This window comes from Heteronotia binoei, chromosome 5 (genome assembly GCF_032191835.1).
Source record: "Heteronotia binoei isolate CCM8104 ecotype False Entrance Well chromosome 5, APGP_CSIRO_Hbin_v1, whole genome shotgun sequence".
Classification (NCBI taxonomy): domain Eukaryota; kingdom Metazoa; phylum Chordata; class Lepidosauria; order Squamata; family Gekkonidae; genus Heteronotia; species Heteronotia binoei.
This window is the reverse complement of record NC_083227.1, coordinates 135,559,126-135,582,880: the sequence shown is the minus strand read 5'-3', so window position 1 is coordinate 135,582,880 and position 23,755 is coordinate 135,559,126. Positions and strand designations below refer to the sequence as shown.

The window sequence follows — 23,755 nt, the reverse complement described above, 5'->3', positions numbered from 1 at the left end:
TCTAAATATCCTCTGGGCTCCCAGTAGGGGTCAGTCACCAGAAGTCGCCATGACTTCCTGGTGTGCACTCACATGTGCACAGAGAACATGCATATAAAAATACAAAAGATAAGAAAAAGATTAATTAGCCAACTCAATTCAAATTGGGAAAATACCCTCTTAGCTGTGAGACTGCTGCATTACTGACGAAGAGAGAACATGAAAATGCATTCTGTAGTTTGGTGTCAACCAGGGTCACTAGAAGCTAAATACCATTGGCAAAAGGAATGGCATGCAGATACAGGTCTGGGGAATTAGATCTACAAGGAGATTTAAACTGGGACCCCTGGATTTTACAGATGTGAACCGAAATTTTGCAGTAGTATTCATAGCAGATTGAAGAAAACCACAGGGAAAATATAAGGTACATTAGTGATTTTTCCTAAAACTTGAATTGGAGGGGGAAGAAAGTTGCCCATGGCCCCTTACCTTTTCTGATTTCCTTTTTAGCTGTTCTAATTTGATGATTTAACCATGATTCTTTAAGGACTTCCTCTACCTTAATCTTCCATAATTCAAGCACTGCTTTCTTTCCTGTTTTCCTACCAGCCTCCAATGGGCATGTAATAGCTTCCTGCTCTTATAAAAGTTCCTTGATTTCTTGATTCAGCTTTTTGGATGAGAGTAACTACAGAACTCCAGTTTACTGCCCATTCAGCATATAGAATGGACTAAAAAGCAAACATTGTAACAAGCAATTACTCTTTACATAGACTTCAGACTGTAACATATTGGCAGTAAGAGGCACCACTACCTTCCATTTATTATTTTCTACACCAAGAATTTAGAGAGAAATGGAGGAAAAAAATCACAAACAGCAGAAGATCATAAAAGAAAAACCTGTATTCATTCACTCTATGGTGGATTAATAAATTTCAGTAAGCTTCTTCGACCTCCTGAAAAAAAAATAAAAGCAGTTTAGCAGAGCATTTTAGATACATACCAAACAATATGAAAAACTATGGCAGGGTGAACTGGAATGCTCTTCAAAATCCCCGGTGTGCCCAATTGGTCTAATAGCCAGGCTGTTCAAAAATCTATTCCAGCTCACAGTGTTCCTCACACTTGCATAATGATATACAGATATCGAGAAATATAACAAGCATGTTGGCCTTAAACCAAAGAGACACAATGGAAATCTCACTGATGATGCCATCTTGGTGCAGGTAAAACTGATATCAACAAGGTAGTGGGTGCGATGAATACAGCTTCCCTTCTGCTGGGAAATCATTTCCCCTCTCCCAGCTTCGTTTGGCATGCATAATATGTAACTTGTACTTTCTTAGCCCTGTCCCAATGATACCACTTTCACTTCTCAACACCCACTTGGAACTGGTAAGCACATGGAGCAGCAGACAGAGGTGACAAAATTCTGAACTGCTAGAATTGAGTGTACTACTTTAACTGCTGGAGAAGATGGCATTTCGGAATGCTTTACCCATCTTAGAATCTCATAAGAACATAATAAAAGCCTGCTGGATCAGATCAGTCCATCTAGTCCAGCATCCTGTCTCACCCAGACAGCAACTAACTAGTTGCCCTGGAAAGCAAGCAGGTCCTAGAGGCCAAACACCACCCATGCTGCTGCCACCTAGCAGTGGAATTCAGAGATTTGCTGCCTCTTGATATGGAAGTTCCCATGCTACTAAGATTAGGAGACATTGATGGACCTGTAAAAATGGAGCCCTCCATCAGGGAGAAAGGTCCCAGTCCAGCCTGACTCTTGCCGTTCTAGTCTTTTAGGCAGAGGAGCATTTGAAAACTGGGCTTCCTCTATCTACAACCGGAACTGGTATAGTCTACCAGTTCAGAACGCCAGGAAACACAATCAATTATCAGGTCCCCATTTCTTTAGTTTTTCCCACACACCTATTTTGAAATATGCTTAGATTTCCTAACCCTTTTTTCATAATGTGTTCAGCAAAAAAATGTCCCATGCTTAGCTTTCCGTTAGATTTTGTTTTGTTTTGTTTTAAAAATATCAGGATTGCTCAGAGTGTATTCAAACATTGTTAGCCTGAATAACACACTCAAGAAAAACCAATGCTCGGGATACAGCAAAAGCCCCTTTAATCAGCTTAATCCATGCAGTTCATATGTACACAATTTAAATATGTACACAATTTAACTGATGGAGAACAGTTACCATGTTCCTAAAGGAGGAAAAAAAATTGTGTAGGTACTTGTCTAATCTGGAGGTAGTCTCCTTTGTCATCAAAAACAGATCTGAGAAAATGCAAATATGCCCTGACTGGGATAACCAAAGCAAACCTGATCTCATCGGATCTCAGAAGCTAAACAGGGTCAACTCCAGAGTTCCCTCTAAGCTGAGTTAGTGTGAGCTAGCTCACAGATTTTTAGCCTCCAGCTCACACATTTTTGCCTTAACTCAGGAAATATGGCCCCAGAGCACAGTAAATTATGCAGTAGCTCACAACTTTAATGCCAGTAGCTCACAACTTTAATGCCAGTAGCTCACAACTTTAATGCCAATAGCTCACAAAGTATAATTTTTGCTCACAAAACTCTGCAGTTTAGAGGAAACATGGGTCAACTCTGACAATAACTTGGGCGGGAGACCTCCTTAGAATAACAGAAGTTGGAAGGTGGGGGAAGGCTTTATTCGGCCACCTCTCTGAAAATCCTCCAGCCCCCCAGAAGGGGTCACTCACCAGAGGTCACCATGACTTCCAGGTGCGTACACACGTTTATAGACAAAAATACCAAAAAAGAAAAAAAAATGCATTTGACAAGATGCTATGATTTAGTACCATTTGTTCACATGCTATAGCTTTGTATAAATATTATTAACGTATTACTTTTTGATCACAGCTCCCCACTGGTGGAACCAATTACCAGAAGAGGTGCGGGCCTTGTGGAGCCTTAACCAGTTCTGCAGGGCCTGCAAGACTACCCTCTTTCAGCTGGCTTTTTCTTAATGTGGAATTTATTGTACTGTCATCACGTTAAAAAAAAACTGTCAAGATGAGTAACATCGAGAATGTAGCACCGAATTAATTAGTTGGTTTTACATTTGATAGTTTTAATCAGATGGTTTTAATGTAACAGTACATTTAATTGAGTAATATATAATTGCTATGTAATTAGTGTACTTTTATCATTGTATTGTAATGTCTGCATTTTATGCCATATAAGCCGCCATGAGCCTGCTTCGGCAGGGAGGGCGGGATATAAATTAAAAATTATTATTATTATTACTATTGTGGTCCATTATGCTCCCACCACCACCTTGGCAGCAAAGACCAGAAATTCAGTATTCAGAAAGCAGGAAGTGAGTTAGGGTCTACCTATCACAAGGGCTCTGCTATCAACATATTAGTAAGGAAGTACATGCTGCACACCCTACTGGCTTTGGTAGCACTGGAAAGCCATAACCAAATCCATAGGAACTATTTGTTTCACACAGAATTTAGGAACAGGAAAATGGCTGAGGATCAGGTGCCAGAGGCTAGGAAAACAGCAGCATACAACTTATGTGGCACTCAAATGTAACTCAAGCAACCAGTTATCAACTTTATCCTTGCTATAATCTGGTGGGAGAGGCCGGCAGTATCCCACATCAAAATCCTTGCAGCTGATTATACACTGCTACTGTGTTATTGGCACTAACCATAGCCTGCAACACCCACATTCCCACATAGTAAAAAGGTGTGATGCTAGTTTAACTGTGAGTGGGACAGCAGTTTGTTTTGGTTTTTTAACTGTAGAAAGTACCTTCATGTTTCCAACTGATATACAAATTCTTTATGTAGCTCCTTTGATACTTTGGCTTTAGGCCATTGAAAGGAAGTGGGCTTTCCTTAAGTGAAGAAAGAACTGGAGTCAGAGTGTTTCCCACACCTCTGCTGATGTCTGAGGTGTTTTGAGTTTCTTTTTGTAGCCAGATGCACAACTAGCCATCTCACATTATCTTTTTGGTTAGGAAAGCATAGTGATCACTGTTGTGAAGGGTATGTTCAATACCATCGAAGTGATTGATAGCTCTGTGTTAACTTGTCAACTCAGATGAGCTTGTTAGGGAGATTTTGAACTGCTAGCCTCAAGCAATTCTATGGCATGATTAAAATGGCATAGCAAGGGTAAGGAGCAGAAATCTCTGTATCTATGGTCCTCTGCTTGATATCACTTCATAAGGGAAATGCACAAAAGAATCAAAGGGCGTTTTCGCACTGACCTTTTACTGGTGCGACCACCCTCCTCACGCCGGCGGATCTGCAGGGATTTCACACCAGAAGCGCCGGCGCAGCCAAAAGAGCCGGCTACTTCCGTTGCGAAACCCGCTCAAACGTTTTCCTGCTTCTTGGCGGTTTCCGTTTGAGCGGGTTTCGCGACGGAAGTTGCCGGCTCTTTTGGCTGCGCCGGCGCTTCTGGTGCGAAATCCCTGCAGATCCGCCGGCGTGAGGAGGGTGGTCGCGCCAGTAAAAGGTCAGTGCGAAAACGCCCAAAGATTCCATTTAGTGGTACCCAGAAATACCAAGAATAAACCAATATAATAGCTTATGTTTCAAAAGCATTAATGTTTGTGAAGCAGAAATATTTAGAGTTATTCAATATGGTTTTGTTTTAGGCAGACTATAAGCAGGCACAGGGCAAAGATGTGAGCCATGACTCACTATTGTGGGTCAGCCTGGGCTCAGTGAGGACTCCTCAGGAGAAGAGGACACAGGAGAAGAAGAGTCATGTATAGCCAGCTCTGAGTCAGCAGAAGCCAGCAAGCAGGAAGATGAACTGCAGGCTTCTCAGCCAAGAGCTGGTACAGAGCCTGAGTCAACAGATGAAACCAAGTTGGTTGTTCCCAGCTTTTGAGCACCACAGACAGAGGCTATGAGCAAACAGAACAACAGGGGAGATGACAGAGTGCTCGCCTCCTGGCCCAGTGCAAGCTGCCTGAGTAGTTGCAGAATTACTCCTGAGCAACTGGCTGCAAATTTGGCCCTTAGGTTGTTAGGCATGGAAGCAGCAAGCCATTCTACCACTGACTCTGTAGCCACAGCTTTGGATCCTGCCTGGCTTATGTGACCCTTGGACTGGCTTCTGACTATGGCTTTTACCTCTGCTAGACTCCTACTCATGAATAACCCTTGGACTACTTGACTACACCTCTCAGATAACCCCTTGGTAATAGCTCGCTTGACTGGGACTGGACTCCTGACTTGGTTTCTCTTGCTCCGACTTCGGCTGCCCTCCAAGAACCCTCCTTGGCTCCGCCTGACCCACAACACCCACAAAAGCTTATTTTAAAATAAATGTTATTAATCTTAAGGTGCTAACTAGGGATGGGCATGAATCAATGGACAAACTGAGATTCATGCTTAAAATGGCCTATTTGTGGTTTGTTACAAACTGGTTTGGCAAACAGTGCTGTGCACAAAATAAAAAAGGCTTTTTTGGGGGGGGTTATCTGTGTCATTATTGGTTCGTTATCATAGAGTTTTTCCCTAAGTGATAAGAGTGTTTCCCTGGCAACATGCCCAGCATGATAACATCACTTCCGGGTGATGTCTTTGTGCTGGGCATGTGGTGGTGTGTCAGCACTTCCTAGCCCTCTCGGGGGCCATTCCACACCTTCCCAAACCAAACAAACCAATGAACCACAATTTGTTCCAAAAATTCAAAAATACATGCTGAAATGAACCACCAAATTGGGCAAACCACCTTTTCATGTGGTTTGAATGAACCACCTTTTCATGTTCCATGCCCATCTTTAGTGCTAACACAACCACCTTTTGTAATCACATAGACGCTAGAAACAATTTCCATAATGTAGTGCCACTTCTTCCAGCTGGCACCACAACTGAAACAGCTTTTCACATATAGGCGTCTTCAGATTGAGGTTTCTTCACACAATCCCAAACAAAGGAAGACAGAATAAGCTGCAACTGCATATGTGGATATTGGCCGTACAATTCAACATTTTAAATGCACCATATTAAGGATACACTCTTAATGTGCTAGCTTTTCTCTAGAACCTTTTAAAATATATTTATGTCTAATTCTCAAACTATTCTATCAGTATACAAACGCACTTTGTATTAATGCTCTCCCAATAGGTATTAGAGGAATTCTGACATCCAGTAAAACTGGGTACTTCATACATAACTACATAAAATGAAATAGTTAAATGCTGGTGCTTAGAAACTGAAAATTTGTGTTTGTGTGTGAACACCATAAAAGGCCAATGTTCTTGCATTCCCAAAAGGTGTATTATAAAATGACATTGCTAAAGCGAAAAAAATACTTGTAGGACTAAATGCATTAATATACTATACAATACATTGCAAAAATGAATCATTTTAAAACACTTTATTTGAGGATCCACACATAGTACATAGTTATTCTATGCATGTTTACTTAGAATGAAGTCCTATGGCATTCAGTGGTGCTACTTCCAAGTAAATGTAAATAGGATTTAATCTTAGGCATGCTTAGGTGTTGACTGAAGTCTAGATGACGTTTTGTGTACTGACAAAGAAATGTAATTTACCTCTTGTTTTTCATGGTTCTGATCCACATTTAGTAAAGATGGTATTTTAGATACTTCAGATTTCCTTGATTCCCTCTTCAGCACTCTTACCTGTTTAACTTTTACAAACAAATAGCTAATTATTTCTACATTTGAATGCTTTTGTGAATTATTCATGATGCATTTCAAAATGATTAATTCAGTAGCTAAGGGAAAAAAGAAAACCACAATCTACAGACTTTTCAGGAAATAGAAGGTAAATAGTAATTTTTGGCTGCAACAGATCATTAATGTATTTAGTTCAGTTTATTTCAACAAGCGGCAAGAATCCTGGAAATAAATTAGCAGTGGGGAAGGGGGGGGTGGACTTGGAAAAAACTGGCAGATAAAGAATGATGTTATGGAAGCCCAAATGTTCCTTGGTACAGTATACAGCATCCGAAAGCTGCTTTTCATTAAAAAAAAAAAAAAAAATACTGCCAATACTTTTTACTCACATTTGCATGTAATGTGTTGTTTACCCCTGTGAGAGAATTAAGTTTATGAAAAAAGCCTGATCTTCCACACAACATACAAAAGTCAAAGAACTGGGAAACTAATTCCTGATTCTCCACATTAAAAGCCTCCTTCCTTCAGAGTGCCTGACAAATGGCTGTTGAAACAACACGAAGTTCAATAACTGTCTGAAACATAGTGCAGGGGGGTACTCTTCAAGGAGGGAAAGTTCCAAGTTCTACTTTGCAACCTCATGCCCTAGCATAAACCTAAGGGCCAAACTATACATTTACTTAGCAGCTGCTGTGTAGGAGAGGAACAAATTTGATTAGAGCAGACACAATGAATAAGAGGTCGTTTAATCCTTTTCCCTTCACTGTTGTCCTGATTGACACTACCCCCCCCCCCCCATGAAGTTTCAGTGCTAGAGGGAAAGTTAAAAACACCAGAAGCTTTGATCACAGATCTCCAGGGTTACTCGGTTGACCATATTGGTATTTTTGGATATATTCAGGTATCTCAGATTTTCATAATATTAATAATCAGGTCCTGACAAATTCTGAAAATATTTGTGAATTGCAGTTTAAGGCCTGCAGGCCTGTTTTTCTTCAGTTTTACAAGACTTCAATAGCTTCCCTTGTTTATGTTAGTTTGGCTTGGATTCTGTGGTTTGATATTAGTTGTGTTAGACTGGCCGATTGCTGTGCTAAAATTCTGTGGCTTTGCCTGTTTTGCATTTGGAGGCTTTTGGCCGTGGTTGCTGTCGCATGTTTGGCTACCGCAGGGATGGGGAACCTCCATCCCGACGGCCATATAAGGCCCTCGAGGTCACTTGGTGTGGCCCTCGGGGATTGCTAGGCTGAACCGAACCATGTGGCAGCCTCCCTGGGGCCTGGCTGGCCAGCAAGGATCGTGGGGCCCAGCCGCACTGTGCAGCAGCTTCCCCATGGCCAGAAAGGGATCACAGGGCCCAGATGTACTGTGTGGCAGTGTCATGAGCCCTGACGAGGAGGAGCTGGAAGGGTTAACAGACCTGGAAGAGTTGCCAGTCAGTTCCTCAGCTGAACAAACAGCAGCTGGCCCATCAATCACTCTCCAGGCACCAGTGTCAATTGTTGATGATCAATCTCCTCCAAGTTCTCCTCCTCCCATCTCAAGAGTTCGAAGCAGGCTCCAGAAAGAACTTTCAGAGTGAAGACATGAGGCACACCGATGCTTCAGATCTCTCAGCCTTGAATTCTAACAGAGTCACTGCCACCCAGGGAGCAGGCTGATTGAGACTCCCATATAGCTCCCACTCAGGACCTGGTAACCTTGTGGAAGCAATGTCTATTCTCTGGCTTGCATCCACACTCCTTCCTGATTCCTGATCCTGACCTGCTTGATTTCCTTGGCACCCTGACCTTTTGGACATTGACTTCTGATTCTGGTTTGTGATTCTGCATTGGTAACTTGGCTCCTGCTTGACTTCCTGGACTTTGACCTTGGACTGGCTTTGACCTGCCTGCCTGCACCCTGAGAACATGACAGATTGCTTCCACCCACACACTCACTCCACAAGATGGATGAGAAGGCAAGCGGAGGCTCTGGGCAGCTAGCAGCCTTGCTCATTCAGGTACAGCACCTCACTCAAATGGTGGCTCACCTGTAACAGCAGCAGCAAGCCCTTGTCGCTGCCCCACCCAAGTGCCCGGTGCTTCCCCCAGAGAAGTTCTCTGGGAAGGTGGAGGAGTTTCCTGCATTCCTGGCACAGTGCAAACTATATTGAATTACGTGCCAGAGACTTCCCCAACGACAAGACCAAGGTATGCTTCATTGTCAGCCTCTTAAAGGGGCAGGCAGCTAAATGGGCTACCCCCTTACTTCTAGCCCCATCGCCCCTGCTGACTGACTACCAAGGCTTTCTGGATCATATGGTGGTAGCCTTTGCTAACCCCCAGCAAGCAGCCACAGCCAATCGGAAGATCAGGACCCTGAAGCAGGGTAGGGACTCGGTTTCCCAGTACTCCACCAAGTTCAAGCTTCTGTCCCAAGACCCGGCTTGGAATGAGGCTACCCTCATAGACCAGAATATGGAGGGGCTGGCTGACGAAGTCCTTGATGAGCTGGCATGAGTAGACCAACCAGCCACACTGCAAGGCCTAATCACGCTGTGTGTTCGCATCAATGGCTGCCTGGAAAGCCACCACCAAGTGCGAAGCACCGCCCGTCCCTCTCAGCTGCCCCGCCGCCTAGCGACGGTGACAACCCCGATGTACACCAGTCCCAAGACTGACGACCCAAAGCCCATGCAACTCAGGGCTGCATGGCTGCAGCTCACCCCCGAGGAAAAAGCACGGCACCACTCACAGAATCTCTGCCTGTATTGTGGAGGGGCAGGGCGGCTGAGCAAAATCTCCTCTGGCTGCCCTGCCAAGCGCACCCAGCCCAATGCAATGCCATTGCCACCAGTAAAAGACCAGCCCCAAGTCTGAGTGGGCCTCCCGACTTGGGGCACCTAGCCGGGTCCCCTAAACCTCTATGTTACCGGCCAGGACCCGTTCCTCATACAGGTCACAGTTGGCTTGCCGGACGGGCGCTGGCTGTTCGTCTACTCCAGGGCCGACTCCAGGGCCGCCCGCTGCTTCATCAATGTGGCCTTTGTGAAGCAACACCAGATCCCAGTGCAGGACAAAGATACCCCAATCCTGGTTGAAGCCATCGACGGGCGCCTCCTCTGCTCCGGTCCGGTGACCCAGGAGTCTCACCCGGTCATACTCCAGATCCAACACCATCATGAGCAAGTACAATTAGATGTTGCTTGCATGCCCCACTTTCCCCTCATTCTGGGACTCTCCTGGCTCGTAAAGCACAGCCCCCTCATGGACTGGGCACAGGGAAAGCTGAGCTTCAAGGACCCTTGTCCTCACCAGGCCTGGTTGGCCACCCTGGCCACCACTGCCCCGGCTGCTGGTCCTCTACTTCCCCCGACCTACACAGACTTTGCTGATGTCTTTGAGGAAAAGGGGGCCAACCAGCTCCCCCCACACCGGCCTTATGACTGCGCCATCAATTTGGTACCGGGGCACCAATGCCTATGAGGCGGCTCTACCCCATGTCCAAACTGGAGCTAGCAGCCCTGCAGAACTTCCTTGCCAAAAACCTGGAACAGGTTTTCATCCAGCCATCCACGTCCCCGCTGTTCGCCCCTCTTCTCTTTGCTAAGAAGGAAGGCGGCGAGCTCCAGCCCTGCAATGATGACTGGGCCCTGAACAAAATCACCGTCCGGGGCTGCTACCCTTTGCCACTGATCCCAGAACTACTGGATCGCCTTAAGGGGGCCGAGGTATATACCAAGCTGGACCTCCAGGGCACGTACAACTTGGTGCGAATCCACGCAGGAGATGAATAGAAGACGGCTTTCGGGACCCGCTATGGCTAGTACGAGTATCTCGTGATGCCCTTTGGTCTGACCAACGTCCCCACTGTCTTCCAAAGGCTGATTAATGACATCTTCCACGACCTGCTCGACCACTTTGTGATCATTTATTTAAATGACATTTTAATTTATTCCCAAAGCCCCACCCAGCATGCAGGGCACATCCGCCAAGTCCTGGAATGCCTGTGCGAGCATGTTCTCTATGCCAAGCTAGAGAAGTGTGCCTTCGACTTAACAGCAGTCGAGTTCCTTGGCCACATCGTCTCACCCCCTGGGACTCGGATGGACCTGAACAAAATCAAGGCGATACTGACCTGGCAGACGCCGCAGAACCACAAGCATGTACAGCGGTTCCTTGGCTTTTCCAATTATTACCACCAGTTCATCCCTGCCTATGCCAACGTAACCTTGCCTTTGACCTAGCTCTGGCCCAAAGAGCCATTTCACTGGACTCCAGAGGCAGACCGTGCCTTCACCACCCTGAAAACCTGCTTCACCACCGAGCCGCTCCTGCGTTACCCAGACCTGCAGCTGCCATTCACAGTAGTGACCGATGCCTCCAGTGTGGCCCTTAGCACAGTGCTATCCCAGCGGGAGGGGCCGGGAGGGCCCCTCCCAGCAGCTACAACCCTGCACTTACTACTAGTGGCAGCTGATGCCCGCAGAGCACAACTACACCATCTGGGAGCGGGAACTCCTGGCCATCAAGACCGCCTTCAAGGTTTGGAGGCATCACCTTGAAGGGGCCCGCCACCCCGTCCAGGTCCTGACTGACCACCGGAACCTGGAGCATCTACAGACTGCTCGACACCTCACCCAGCGTCAGATCCGGTGGTCCCTCTTCTTTTCCCGGTTTGACTTCCAGCTCACCTACATCCCGCAAAACCAGAACCGGAAAATGGATGCCCTCTCCTGAAAACTGGAGTACACTGTGCCTCTAATGGAGGAGACCACAACTGGGCTCATCCTTGCACCCTCGGTCTTCGCTGCCACCACGACTCACCTGACCTTGGCTTCAGACATCCAGGCCAGCCAGCCCCAAGACCCCTGGGCTCAGCAACACCTCCTGGAAGTGCAAGATGGCTCAGCCAGGACCTCTCTACCCGCCAAGGTCTCCTGCACTGTGGGTGCCTATATGTGCCTCCGGGGCCCCTCCAGGCCGATGTGCTCTGCGTGACCCATGACTCCACTCCTGCAGGGCACTTCGGCCAACACAAGACCCTGCACCTGCTCACACAGGAGTTCTGGTGGCCTCGCGTCCGTGCCGCCGTGGCCTGCTATGTCAGTTCCTGTGAGGTCTGCCAGCAGGCCAAGGATGTACCGGCCAAGCGCCCTGGGCTTTTGGATCTCCTACCCGCACCTGCAGGACCCTGGGGCATTGTCTCCCTGGACTTTATCACTGAGCTTCCGAGGTCCAAGGGGCACATTTGCATCCTGGTGATGGTGGAGCTCTTCATCAAGATGGCTCACTTTGTTCCATATCCCAAGCCACCCATGGCTCCTGAAACAACCCAGCTCTACCTCCAGCACATCTTTCGCCTGCATGGGCTCCCGGCACACTGAGGCCCCCAGTTCACCTCCCGATTCTGGCAAACCCTGCACTCCAGCTTAGGCACCCAGGTGCATTTGTCCAAAGCGTACCATCCCCAAACAGATGGACAGACCGACGCCACGCTGGAACAATACCTGCATTGTTACACCAGCTACCAGCAGGATGACTGGGCCGCCTTGCTACCCCTGGCCGAGTTTACCTACAACAACACTGTACATGTGTCCACACAACAGACCCCATTTGCAGCCACCTATGGGTTCCACCCTCGCTTCTTCCCCACAGTCCTGCCCCCCACAGCAGTCCCTGCTGCTGATGCACACCCGCAGGAACTCCTGGCTGCTCTGAGAGCAGCTCCAACAGGCTAAAGAGGCCTACAAGACAGCCGCTGACCGAAAGCGACAGGTGGGGCTCCCACTGAAGACCGAGGACCATGTATGGCTCTCCACCCGTTACCTGCATCGGCCTGGCCAGTCTTGCAAGCTGGACCCACGCTTCGTGGGGCCTTACCTGATCACGGACAAAATCAACCCCACTGCTTTCTGGCTACAACTGCTGGCCACCCTCTGCATCCACCCGGTCTTCCACTGGTCCCTCCTTGCTCCTGCTGCACCTTTGCCTCCAGCACCACCGCCTCCTGTCCTGGTTGATGACGAGGAGGAATACGAGGTCCACCAGCTCCTGGACTCCTGAATCTGCTGTTGACAATCAATCTCCTCCAAGCTCTCCTCCTCCCATCTCAAGAGTTCGAAGCAGGCTCCGGAAAGAACTTTCAGAGTGAAGACATGAGGCACGCCAATGCTTCAGATCTCTCAGCCCTGAATTCGAGCAGAGTCACTGCCACTCAGGGAGCAGGCTGATTGAGACTCCCATATAGCTCCCACCCAGGACCTGGTAACCTTGTGGAAGCAACTAGTCTATTCTCTGGCTTGCATCCATGCTCCTTCCTGATCCTGACCTGCTTGATTTCCTTGGCAACTTGACCTTTTGGCTTTTGGACATTGACTTCTGATTCCGGTTTGTGATTCTGCATTGGTGACTTGGCTCCTGCTTGACTTCCTGGACTTTGACCTTGGATTGACTTTGCTGCAGGGCCTGCTTTCCTGCACCCTGAGAATGTGACAGGCAGCCTCCCTGGGGCCTGGCCAGCCAGCCAGAATTGCTGCAGGGCCTGGAAAAGTTACTGTCACAGTTCAGTTTGCACTTGGTTATCCCGGATGGTGTGGCCTAATATGCTCATGAGCGTGTGACCTAATATGCTAATATTAGGGGATGTGGTCTACTATGCTACTGAGTTCCTGCTGGGCTTTTTCTACAAAAAAGCCCTGGACCTGTGCATTTGCCTAGGGCAGCGGGCCAGGTGTGTGTGTGTGTGTGTGTTTGTGTGTGTGTGTGTGTGTACCAGATTAGGCTCTCCTCACATGACTTCAAATAGAAAAACAATTATTTGCATTAATTTTGCTGGCCTGAATTATTCTCCCTTGGTGGAGCACTGTTTTTTAAGTTGATAATCCCCCCCCCCCCCCGCAAATGATGTTATAAATATCCACATGGCCCTTGGCAGAAAAAAGGTTCCCTGGGCTACTGGCTTCTTTGCCTTGGAGAAAGCATGATTCCCCCCCCCCCCAAAGGAAATAATGGATCCTTTGATTTGGATCCTGTTATCCAGGCCTGTAGCTAACCAGGGGCCCACGGGGCCTGGCCCCCTGACAGTTTTGTGGAGCCCCCTCACCCCCAGGCTGCCTCTCCCATGCCATTTAAAGGGCCCACAAACCAGCTGATTGATGGGGTCCAAATAGCATGGAACCCTTGGCAGGAGCAGTCACCAGCTTCCTGAATTATTTAAATGCCCCCCATTGCCTTCTCCCTTCATGGCTCCTAGCTACGGGGCTGCTGTTACCATTAGGTGGATCTGTAACTGGTTGACAGAACGCACCCAAAGAGTGCTTGTGAATGGTTCCTCATCCTCTTGGAGAGGAGTGACAAGTGGAGTGCCTCAAGGATCTGTCCAGGGACCTGTTTTGTTCAACATCTTTATAATTGATTGGATGAAGAAATAGAGGGAATGCTTATTAAATTTGCCAATTATATTAAATTGGGAGGAGTTGCAATACAGTAGAAGACAGAAACAGGATACAGGATGACCTTGACAGGCTGGAAAACTGGGCTAAAACTAATAAAATGAATTTTAACAGGGATAAATGTAAAGTTCTGCATTTCAGTAGGAAAAATCTCATGCATAGTTATAGGATGGGGAGACTTGTCTTAGCAGTAGTATGTGCGAAAAGGATCTTGGGGTCTTAGTGGATCATATGCTGAACATGAGTCAACTGTGTGATGCAGCGGCTAAAAAGGCAAATGCAATTTTGGGCTGTATCAACAGAAGTATAGTGTCCAGATCACATGATGTGATGGTATCACTTTACTCTGCTCTGGTAAGACTTCACCTGTTCAGTTTTGGGCATCAAATTTTAAGGATATAAACAAGCTGGAACGGGTCCAGAGGAGGGCGATGAAGATGGTGAGGGGTCTGGAGACCAAGTCCTATGAGGAAAAGTTGAAGGAGCTGGGGATGTTTAGCCTGGAGAGGAGGTGGCTGAGAGGTGATATGATCACCATCTTCAAGTACTTGAAGGGCTGTCATATAGATGATGGTGTGGAATTATTTTCTGTGGCCCCAGAAGGTAGGACCAGAACCAATGGGTTGAAATTAAATCAAAAGAGTTTCCGGCTCAACATTAGGAAGAACTTCCTGACCATTAGAGCAATTCCGCAGTGGAACAGGCTTCCTCAGGAGGTGGTGGTCTCTCCTTCCTTGGAAGTTTTTAAACAGAGGCTAGATGGCCATCTGACAGCGATGAAGATCCTGTAAATTTGGGGTAGGTATTTGTGGGTTTCCTGCATTGTGCAAGGGGTTAGACTAGATGACCCTGGAGGTCCCAACTCTTATGATTCTATGATTCTAATGGAGACAAGCAGAAGACAACTAGTTCACAGGCCTGTAGAACTGGACCCCGGGATCTAATATACACAAAGCTGGGCAGAACTAGCTTCTCTGCAATTCTGGTGTCCTTTCCCCCTCCCCACCAAAAAATAATTTATCCCCTGGAAAGAGTCCCCTATAGGGAATAATGGATCTGAAACATTTTGAAATTTGGGGGGAAAATAAAAGAAACACAAAATCTGAAACTGTGTTGGGGAACCATGTAACCAAACCACTGAAATGGAAGCCCTTCTTGAAAACCAAATCTTTAAAAATTTGATTCCCTCCCCCTCCCAAACTTCACATGCTAGCAGTACAAACGCCTCCAATCCAACAACAGCAACCTGTGTGGAAAAACCCCAAGTCTTCGTTGCATACCCACTGGCTGGCTGTAACACGAATATAAAAGCCAGAAGAGGAAAAATTTCACCACCAGCAGCCAGTGTGTGCCCCAACAGAAACCTATTAAGACTAGGTGGCAGGTATTCAGCTATGAGATGAGAAATGCCACTGCCAGTCTTGCCTGACCTCCTCCTTTTTGTGGTCTGTCTTCCGTTAAGACGTTTGTTATAAAGTGCTGCTTATACATTTAAGCAACAAGAGTTATTTAATCCCTTTATTTCAAAAAAGGGAAAAATCTGTTTTTAAATATTGTGCAACTGCTCTGGGAAAGGGGAGGGGCCTCATGAAATCACAACTCCCTACCAGTCAACAACTGTGCACTCCCAGTTTCTGCACAAATCAACAGAACTCATTTGGCCAGAGTTCAGCCCTAGCTACATCTGAAGAATGTGGTGAGTACAATGAGTACATCTCCAGAGCGCAGTAGCTCCTCTTTTATGTACATTTGTACACATCTTGAGAGTGTTGATCAGTTCTTGGTCATGGCAGAAGACAAGGAAGAGAGTTGAGTATGTGTAAAATTCGTAAGAACTGAAAGTACTTAACTGGAGACGGACTGGACTGGAGTATGCCTAGGCTTTAAATTTCTGTTAATAAATAGTTCAGGGCAAACAATTATATACATCACATTTATCTTGGGCAACAACTCTAGTTAAACATGCTCTTGGTAAGACATAAAAACTAGAAAGTAAACATAACTTAATGCTGTTCTTTTAAACAACTGAGATGTCTCTTCTCCAGTAAGAATTGCTTTGGTTGAAATGACACATAATAACAGTCATAGGTGAGTAAAAATATACTTTTAAAAAATGAGAACCTATCTTCACAATGCATGCAAATTGATGCAATTGAATTGATTTGAATGCTGATTCCACATCTGTCTTGCACCATCCTTCATGCTTCAAGCTCATTTTTTTTAAAAAAAAATTTAATTAATGTGTACAATTAAACATACATTTGTTCCCCTTAAAAATCACAAATCTTTTTAATAGATTAAAAAAAAAACTCTATTTGGGGCAAGGGAAGAGGCGCCAGCCAATTAACAGTGCCCGTGACCAACGACAAGGTTTTGAATCTGTTCTCCCAGTCCATTGGTGACTACTAGCCATGATGAGTAATGGAAACCTCCATATTTAAAGGCAATACGGCTTTGAAATTCAGTGCTAGGAGGCAACATCAAGGGAAGACCTTGGCCACTAAGTTTTGGTTGTTGGCCCTCCAGGGCAAATGGTTGGTCACCATGTGAAACAGATGCTGGACTAGATGGACCACTGGCCCACCTTCTTATGTTATAGAACTTGATCATACAGAAAGATAACGTTCCAACAAAATGAAGGGGCATCAACATTCAAATTCCATGCGTTTACACACAACCTATGGCAACAGCACATTTTTATCCATTTGCCACTAAATTTTCTCACTATGAAAATTATTAATATATTTTTAGACTGACCCATATTTTTAGTGTAAAAGAAAACATTTCAATACATTATTTCTTTCAAAGAATACGCTGACTTTTGAAGCACATTGACAAAACATTGACCATTGGGACTATTCCAGAAATGTACTGACAATTGTTTGTTGAAATGAACAGTTTTTCTCCATAGTTGTGCCAAAGAATAAATGGTTCAAAACATGTGTAATAGAAGACAGCTGTGCATGAAAAGGATCAGCTGATGTTGGGCCATCATGATTTCCTTTTCCCACCACATCTTCTTGTAGCAGTTTTGGAACATTAGACTTTTTTAAAAAGTGACCACACAGTAAACTTTTAATTGTATAAAAACAGGCCTTGAATTCAGCAGGAGCTCACAGGAGTGCAGCTCCTAAACCTTTCTGAGGGTTCCCCCTCCTCCTCCCCACCTACCTACCATGTCCATTGAATAGTAGGTGTGGCTGCATAACAATCCCTGGATTAGGAAAGCGGGCAGCCAGCCAGCCAGCCAGTCACCAGGAGCTGCCACACCCCCAGAAGCCCTCATTAATCCCTGGAGAAGGTGGCTTGCTGGCCTTTCGACTGTGCGGGGGGGTGGCCAAGGAGAACCCCAGGTGAGCGAGACCTGCCTGGGCTGGCTAGATCTCTAGCCAGCCCAAGCAGGCCCCACTTGCCTGGGGCTCTCCTTTCTTGTGTCAGGTGCTTTCGGCTGGTGGGGGACAGCATATGCTAATGAGTTATGCTAATGAGCTCCTCCACCTGTTTCTCTACAAAACGACGCCTGTATAAAAATATTAATGACACTTGAAGCAGTATTTTAAAAAGTAGTTAGGCTGCCTGATGCTTGTGAGGGGGGGGGAGCAAAACTGAGAACTAAACCAGCATTCAAGTCAACAGCAAATATGTTTACTGATGAGCACTGTGATGACATGGAAAGATGGGTCTACCTCCTATGGAAGCTAAGAATATGCTATTAGAAGTATTGCCCAACAAATTACTGAAAGTTTTGGAAAAGATAGTCAACTATATTGTGATAGCTGCTAGATTCATCTGTGCAGCAAAATGGAAATCAGACATATGTCCAAGCTTAGAAAAATGGGAAAATAAACTTGCTGATTATGCAGGGATGGTAAAATTAACAACCCATTTGAGAAACATCAATTTTTAAAATCTGCGGAGAGATGGAGCAGTTATTATGCAGACAGAAGGTAAATTTAGAATGAGAAATAGTTTTACAAGTGTATATAAGTGTTTTGCAATGCATATAAATGTATTACAATGCAGAAATAGAATGAAAATAAGTTTTGAGTATAAATACATGAGGAAGTGAATGCTGAACAAAAATATCTATTATTTTTTTTATCTTACATGCCAGATATATAATCGATTTTCCTTTATGTTTTGGTATATGAAAAGTTATAGCTAGCATGTAGAAATTAAATACATAACAGAATGTACAATAACAGTGAAAATAATAATATAGTTGCAAAATAGATTAGTTATGAAATCTGAGATTTAAAATGTTTGAAGTAAGGATTACTGTATCCTACAGAAAATGTCTTAAAAAGTATAATGAAGGGGATGTTGGGGAGAAATATTTACTTTTTCTATTCTATATCCTTGCAGTGTTTAATAATCTTGATATATATATATAACTGCTTTATAATCCCTCTTTCTCTTTTGTATCCTCTCAATATTGTAGCCAGACTTTGATTTGCAAAAGAAAGATGTTACTCCAGCTGACTCACCAAAAGGAGAGTCTTGTTTTTATTTTGGACCATTTTCCACATATCTTCTATATCGGGTGCTTAAACTCCATTGTTTAACATGCCATTGTTAACTACACGGCCATGCAACGCATCTGTAAAGCTCTATAGAAAGTGACAAACATACTTTCCATTCCTTTCAGCTCTTTTTGTTGCCCAGTTGTTGCCAGTTCTGGAAAGTGAATGTCTCTCTTCTCACATCTTGAAATATTGCGCTTCTTTCTGTTTATGTTGACCATTTGATCAATCTGAGCAGCTCTTTCATACAGGGAGATTTTCTCTATTGGGTTCTAAAATGGAAGCAGTATGGATCTAAAAAAAATCTACAGTACAACATGACCACTGCCCTTATTTCATTTTCACCTCGACACAACGAAGTAGAGAATCATCACAGGCTCTTTTTAGAGGAGATTTATATCACAAACCAGTACGGCTCCCAGCCTCCAGCTGGGGGCACGGGTTCCCCTGGTTTTGAGGCCCCCAACCCACTGGCACAGAGCTGGCCAACAGAGGGATCCCTGCCCCCAGAGAACTTTGTTGGTGCCCAGCATGCCTGGAGCAATGACATTACCTGAAAGTGGCATCATCGCACTGGGCACATCGCATAGGGGATGCTCTAGCATTTGGATAAAAACTCTATGGCACCATAGATCTATCCCCCACTGGCATCCAGGTAGGACCTGGTAACCCTACTAACCAGGGGGGAAATTATTATGAGGGGCTAGAAGTGTTATCAGGTGCTTTGTATCAAGCAAACTTTTCCTTGGCAGCTAGCAGATTCCAGCAACAAACATGTTTCTTCATTCTGCTGCACAACCACCAGTTCGGTTAACAAAATGTTCCAGGGCAGGGACTGCCTCTTCCCTTACCTGTTGGTGGGACATATGTAGTAAAGTTCTACCTGAGTTGCATCTGGCTTCCCATTTCTGCACCAGCATGTGAGCATTACAACACCACCACAATCGTAGTGATAGACAGTCACTGTTCAAGAATAACTGGTGTTCATGTGATAGCAAAAGAGAGGGGAAAAAGAACTAGGCCAAGGGTGGGGAATCTCTGTCCCAAGGGCCGTATAAGGCCCTCGAGGTCACTTGGTGTGGATCTCGGGGATTGCTGGGTCGAACTGAGCCATGTGGCAGCCTCCCTGGGGCCTGGCTGGACAGCAAGGATTGTGGGGCCCAGCCACGCTGTGCAGCAGCCTCCCCATGGCCAGGCAGGGATCAAAGGGTCCAGATGTACTGTGCGGCAGCCTCCCTGGGGCCTGGCTGGCCGGCCAGAATTGCTGCTGGGCCTGGAAAAGTTACTATCACAGTTCAGTTTGGACTTGGTTATCCCAGATGATGTGGCCTAATATGCTAATGAATGTGTGACCTAATATGCTAATATTAGGGGATGTGGTCTAATATGCTACTCAGTTCCTGCTGGGCTTTTTCTACAAAAAAGCCCTGGACCTAGGCATTTGCCTAGGGCGGCGGGCCACGTGTGTGTGTGTGTGTGTGTGTGTGTGCGTGTACCAGATTATACTCTCCCCACATGACTTCAAATAGAAAAACAATTATTTGCATTAATTTTGTTGGCTTGAATCATTCTTCCTCGGTGGAGCACTGTTTTTTAAGTTGATAATTTTTTATGGCCCGCGAATGATGTTATAAATATCCATATGGCCCTTGGCAGAAAAAAAGGTTCCCCATCCCTGGACTAGGCCATAAGCAAAAGTGGTAACAAAAGAGAGAACCTAAGTCCAGTTTAAAAAGAGATATCAGCTGAGTTCCGATGTGATGCTGGAACATGACTTGGTACTTCATGAACAAGTCTAGGAGGAGGCTTGGGCTCACATACACAATCTCTCCTCCCAGAACTATGGTTTGCAGGACCAAACAAGAATGTGTTGGTTCAGATATAAGGGCTCCAACTGGAAGATATTTTAAACCATCCTTTTAATTTTTATTTTGGTATTTGGCTTTCTCTCCTACAGCAGTAAAACACAGGGAATCTTTCCTCTTGTGATGACTGAAATCAAAAGAACACTATCCAGTGAAATTTAGGCATGACTAAATACCATCGAAATCAGTTGGATGGAAAAATCTGGAATTTCAACATGCTAATGCCGAACTGCCAAAACATGTGGTGGTAGACATGCTTGCTGAAACTTGGTCTCTCCTGAGAATGTACATGAGGGTGAGAACAAAAAGGAGTGGAGAGCCAGTTTGGTGTAGTGGTTAAGTGTGCGGACTCTTATTTGGGAGAACCGGGTTTGATTCCCCACTTCTCCACTTGCACCTGCTAGCATGGCCTTGGGTCAGCCATAGCTCTGGCAGAGGTTGTCCTTGACAGGGCAGCTGCTATGAGAGCCCTCTCCAGCCCCACCCACCTCACAGGGTGTCTGTTGTGGGGGAGGAAGGTAAAGGAGATTGTGAGCCGCTCTGAGACTCTTCGGAGTGGAGGGCGGGATATAAATCCAATATCTTCTTCTTCTATGTGGGTCAAGGAAGCATATATTTGGTACTGGAGCTCAGATAAGGTAAAAAGTACCCTGCACTGACGGTTGAATCTGCCCCCCATTTTATATGAAACTGGGACAAACATTTGTTTATACAAATCTGTTGCCAGCAAATGCAGTAGAACTTTTAGGCTTGACAATCTTTTTCAGGATTTTATCTCCCCTGCCCCCAGTGTGAAGGTCTCTCCTGAGAATAATAGCATTTAAGTACAAATCTAATTTTAAAAGACTAACACTGGAACACTTACTTGACTTATGCTCCCTTCCTCTTGTCGGTTATTAGAACCTATTTGCCCCACTGATGGCCAAGGACTTCGCCTTTTCTTTGCTTTATCTGGTAGTCTGAAAATTGAACAAATAAAGAATGTACCAAATTCATTCCCAGAAAAGGACAGAATGTTTCCTATCTAACATGTCTTTAAAATCCAAGCAAAAACTTATTCCATATATAATAATATCATTTTGAAAGTGTGTGGGAGATAGCTCTGCAGTAAGGAATAGCATACAGTTTATTGCATACACATATAGTTGTGTGCAATTATGAAATTTAGCAGGTTTTTTTAATTGTTGCAGAAAAAAAATGTAATCTGAATGCTAAAAAAAGAATGCTATTGCGAGGCTTACATCAGATCTAATTTAGCTGTAGTGACTAGTAATTCAAAGTGCTGGTTATGATCCTGGACTCCAATTTGCTGTTTTGTTAGCATGACAACAAAACAGCATTTCCATCTGCAGCGGGGGGAGGATCTCAGCTGATTCCACTCTCCTATTGTGCTTATTTATTAAAATATTTATATCTCACTTTCCCTGTAGCTCAAGGCAGCTTAGAATTCCAATTTAAAACATAAATAACACAATAAAACTCCAATAACACCCCCATGTGAATTCCTGAACAGCCTCTGAAGCATTTTGTGGGGGGGGGGGTCACTGACCCACTGGAGCGCAATTAAGGGGGCAGAGAAGGCTGCAGTGAGAGGCAGGAGGTTGTGAAGTTGTCTCCCTCTAGCAAAGCTGCACTTGCTCTGCTTAGGAACTAAACCACACTTTTAAAGGCTGGACCCAACACATATACAGGAACGAAAATACTGCAGACCACAAATTACACTGACATGCATCACTTTCAGGTAGCATAATAAATGGGGAAGCACATCATTGCCCTGAGTATACTGACTGGCAGAAGGCAACAGCTCTGACTTCTTGCTCAGTGAAGAGATATGCAAAAACTGAAAGTGGGGCAGAAAGGCCAAAGAGAAGACTCCACTGCTGTTATCAAGTACTCAACACAATTTCATAGGGAGGTCGCCTCTTTTTGTGAGCTCAGGCATGATATAAAGATAAGAGAAGTTCTGGACAGGTGCCTAGAGACAGTAACAGGAGGAATAAAGGCCAATAAACTGTAAGTGGATGCACTTAAGACTGAGCTGCTATGGATTGATAGTGTAGCTGAACAGAGTTTACATGCAGCCTGATCTACATGAGATCGTTCTCTACCTAAAACTGCAGGTCCACACAGTGGGTTATTTTAAGATCTAGGTCTACAGATGGAGGCTTAGGTCTCCTCTGCATTTTGTAGCACCTTTGGCCAACTTTGACTGGATTACCACCAGTTAGGTCCCTTATTTGAGAGGAGCAACCTGTCACAGTTATGATGACAATAATATCTTGTCTGCCTTTGAAAACAGCTTGGAAAGTCCAACTGATGCAGCAGTGAGACTTGTTCAATGGTACAAACTACAGACATAATATTTTCCCAGTTCTAAGAGAGCTATACTGGCTACTAACCAGCTTCCAAGGCTGAAATCCAAGCGCTGCCTATTACTTTACAGCCCATTTCTAAGCACAGTAATACCAAAAGTCTTCCAAAATCAATGGGAAAAGAAGGGTGTAAATCAAACTATACATATGGCAGGTGCATTTTCTTAAACTGTTCCTACTCTTTTCCCCCTGATGTTTACTTCTGCGGTATACCTTGAGTTAGAACACAGATAGTGTGAGCTGAAGTTTGTGGTAAGATTTCCACAATTCGGGTGAATGCGAGGCATTGTCATAGAGGGAGCTTGTAAAGAATCTTCCTTTGCACCACAAGCATCAGTGCCAGGTGCTGGCAGAGCAGTTCCATCATTGCTCATGGGTTTGCTTTCATGAGGAAGGTTTAAAGCATTCTGAGACAAAGCAGCCCACTGTGCAGCTGTATCTTCTTGTTCCACCTTTTTCATCTCTGAGATTTCAGATTTTATTCCTTTCATTTTGATACCTTTGACCTTTATCTCCTTTGCCTTTTTGTCCTTTTCAGTATCCTGAAACAGGTAATACACACAATCAATATATACACATCAAACAGTTCTTAAAAGATGGGATATTCGCATCATCGATGAAAGTCAGTAGTGATATGTATTTGATACGGGTATGGTCTGAAAGCACATGACCTACAATGCAGCCCTGAGAACACTTTCCTGGGAGTAAGCCTCACTGAATGGATTTGAGTAGGATGACACCTAGCTGAAATGAAGCAAGTCACTGGATATATGAGTTTCCTCCTGTAAGCCCTACTTAAGTTAATTTGAGTTCCATGACAGAAGAACATTGGAACAATGGTGCCTTCAGGTCAGGACTCTGGAGTGGGAGTCTGTGGCAATTTATGGATTTTATTAATAATCCAACCAAAGCAACCAAACAATACATTT

The 23,755-nt window shown here is 45.1% G+C and overlaps 1 protein-coding gene across 3 annotated transcripts in view; it reads right to left on the bottom strand.

The window, feature by feature from the left end:
* Nucleotides 1-771: 771 nt before the first annotated feature.
* The window catches only part of CDKL3 (cyclin dependent kinase like 3), a 45,929-nt gene continuing 22,945 nt past the window's right edge, over nt 772-23,755 (bottom strand). For 2 of the 3 annotated variants that reach the window (XM_060238330.1, XM_060238332.1), the window contains 5 exons: nt 23,040-23,368; nt 21,320-21,413; nt 18,699-18,861; nt 6,545-6,642; nt 778-935 (listed from right to left, as the gene is read on the bottom strand). In XM_060238330.1, coding sequence (XP_060094313.1) covers nt 915-935; nt 6,545-6,642; nt 18,699-18,861; nt 21,320-21,413; nt 23,040-23,368 — 705 coding nt within the window. In that variant the 3' untranslated portion in view covers nt 778-914. Of the gene's footprint in view, nt 936-6,544; nt 6,643-18,698; nt 18,862-21,319; nt 21,414-23,039; nt 23,369-23,755 lie in introns of all 3 variants that reach the window. The other variant, XM_060238331.1, reaches the window with a different exon arrangement.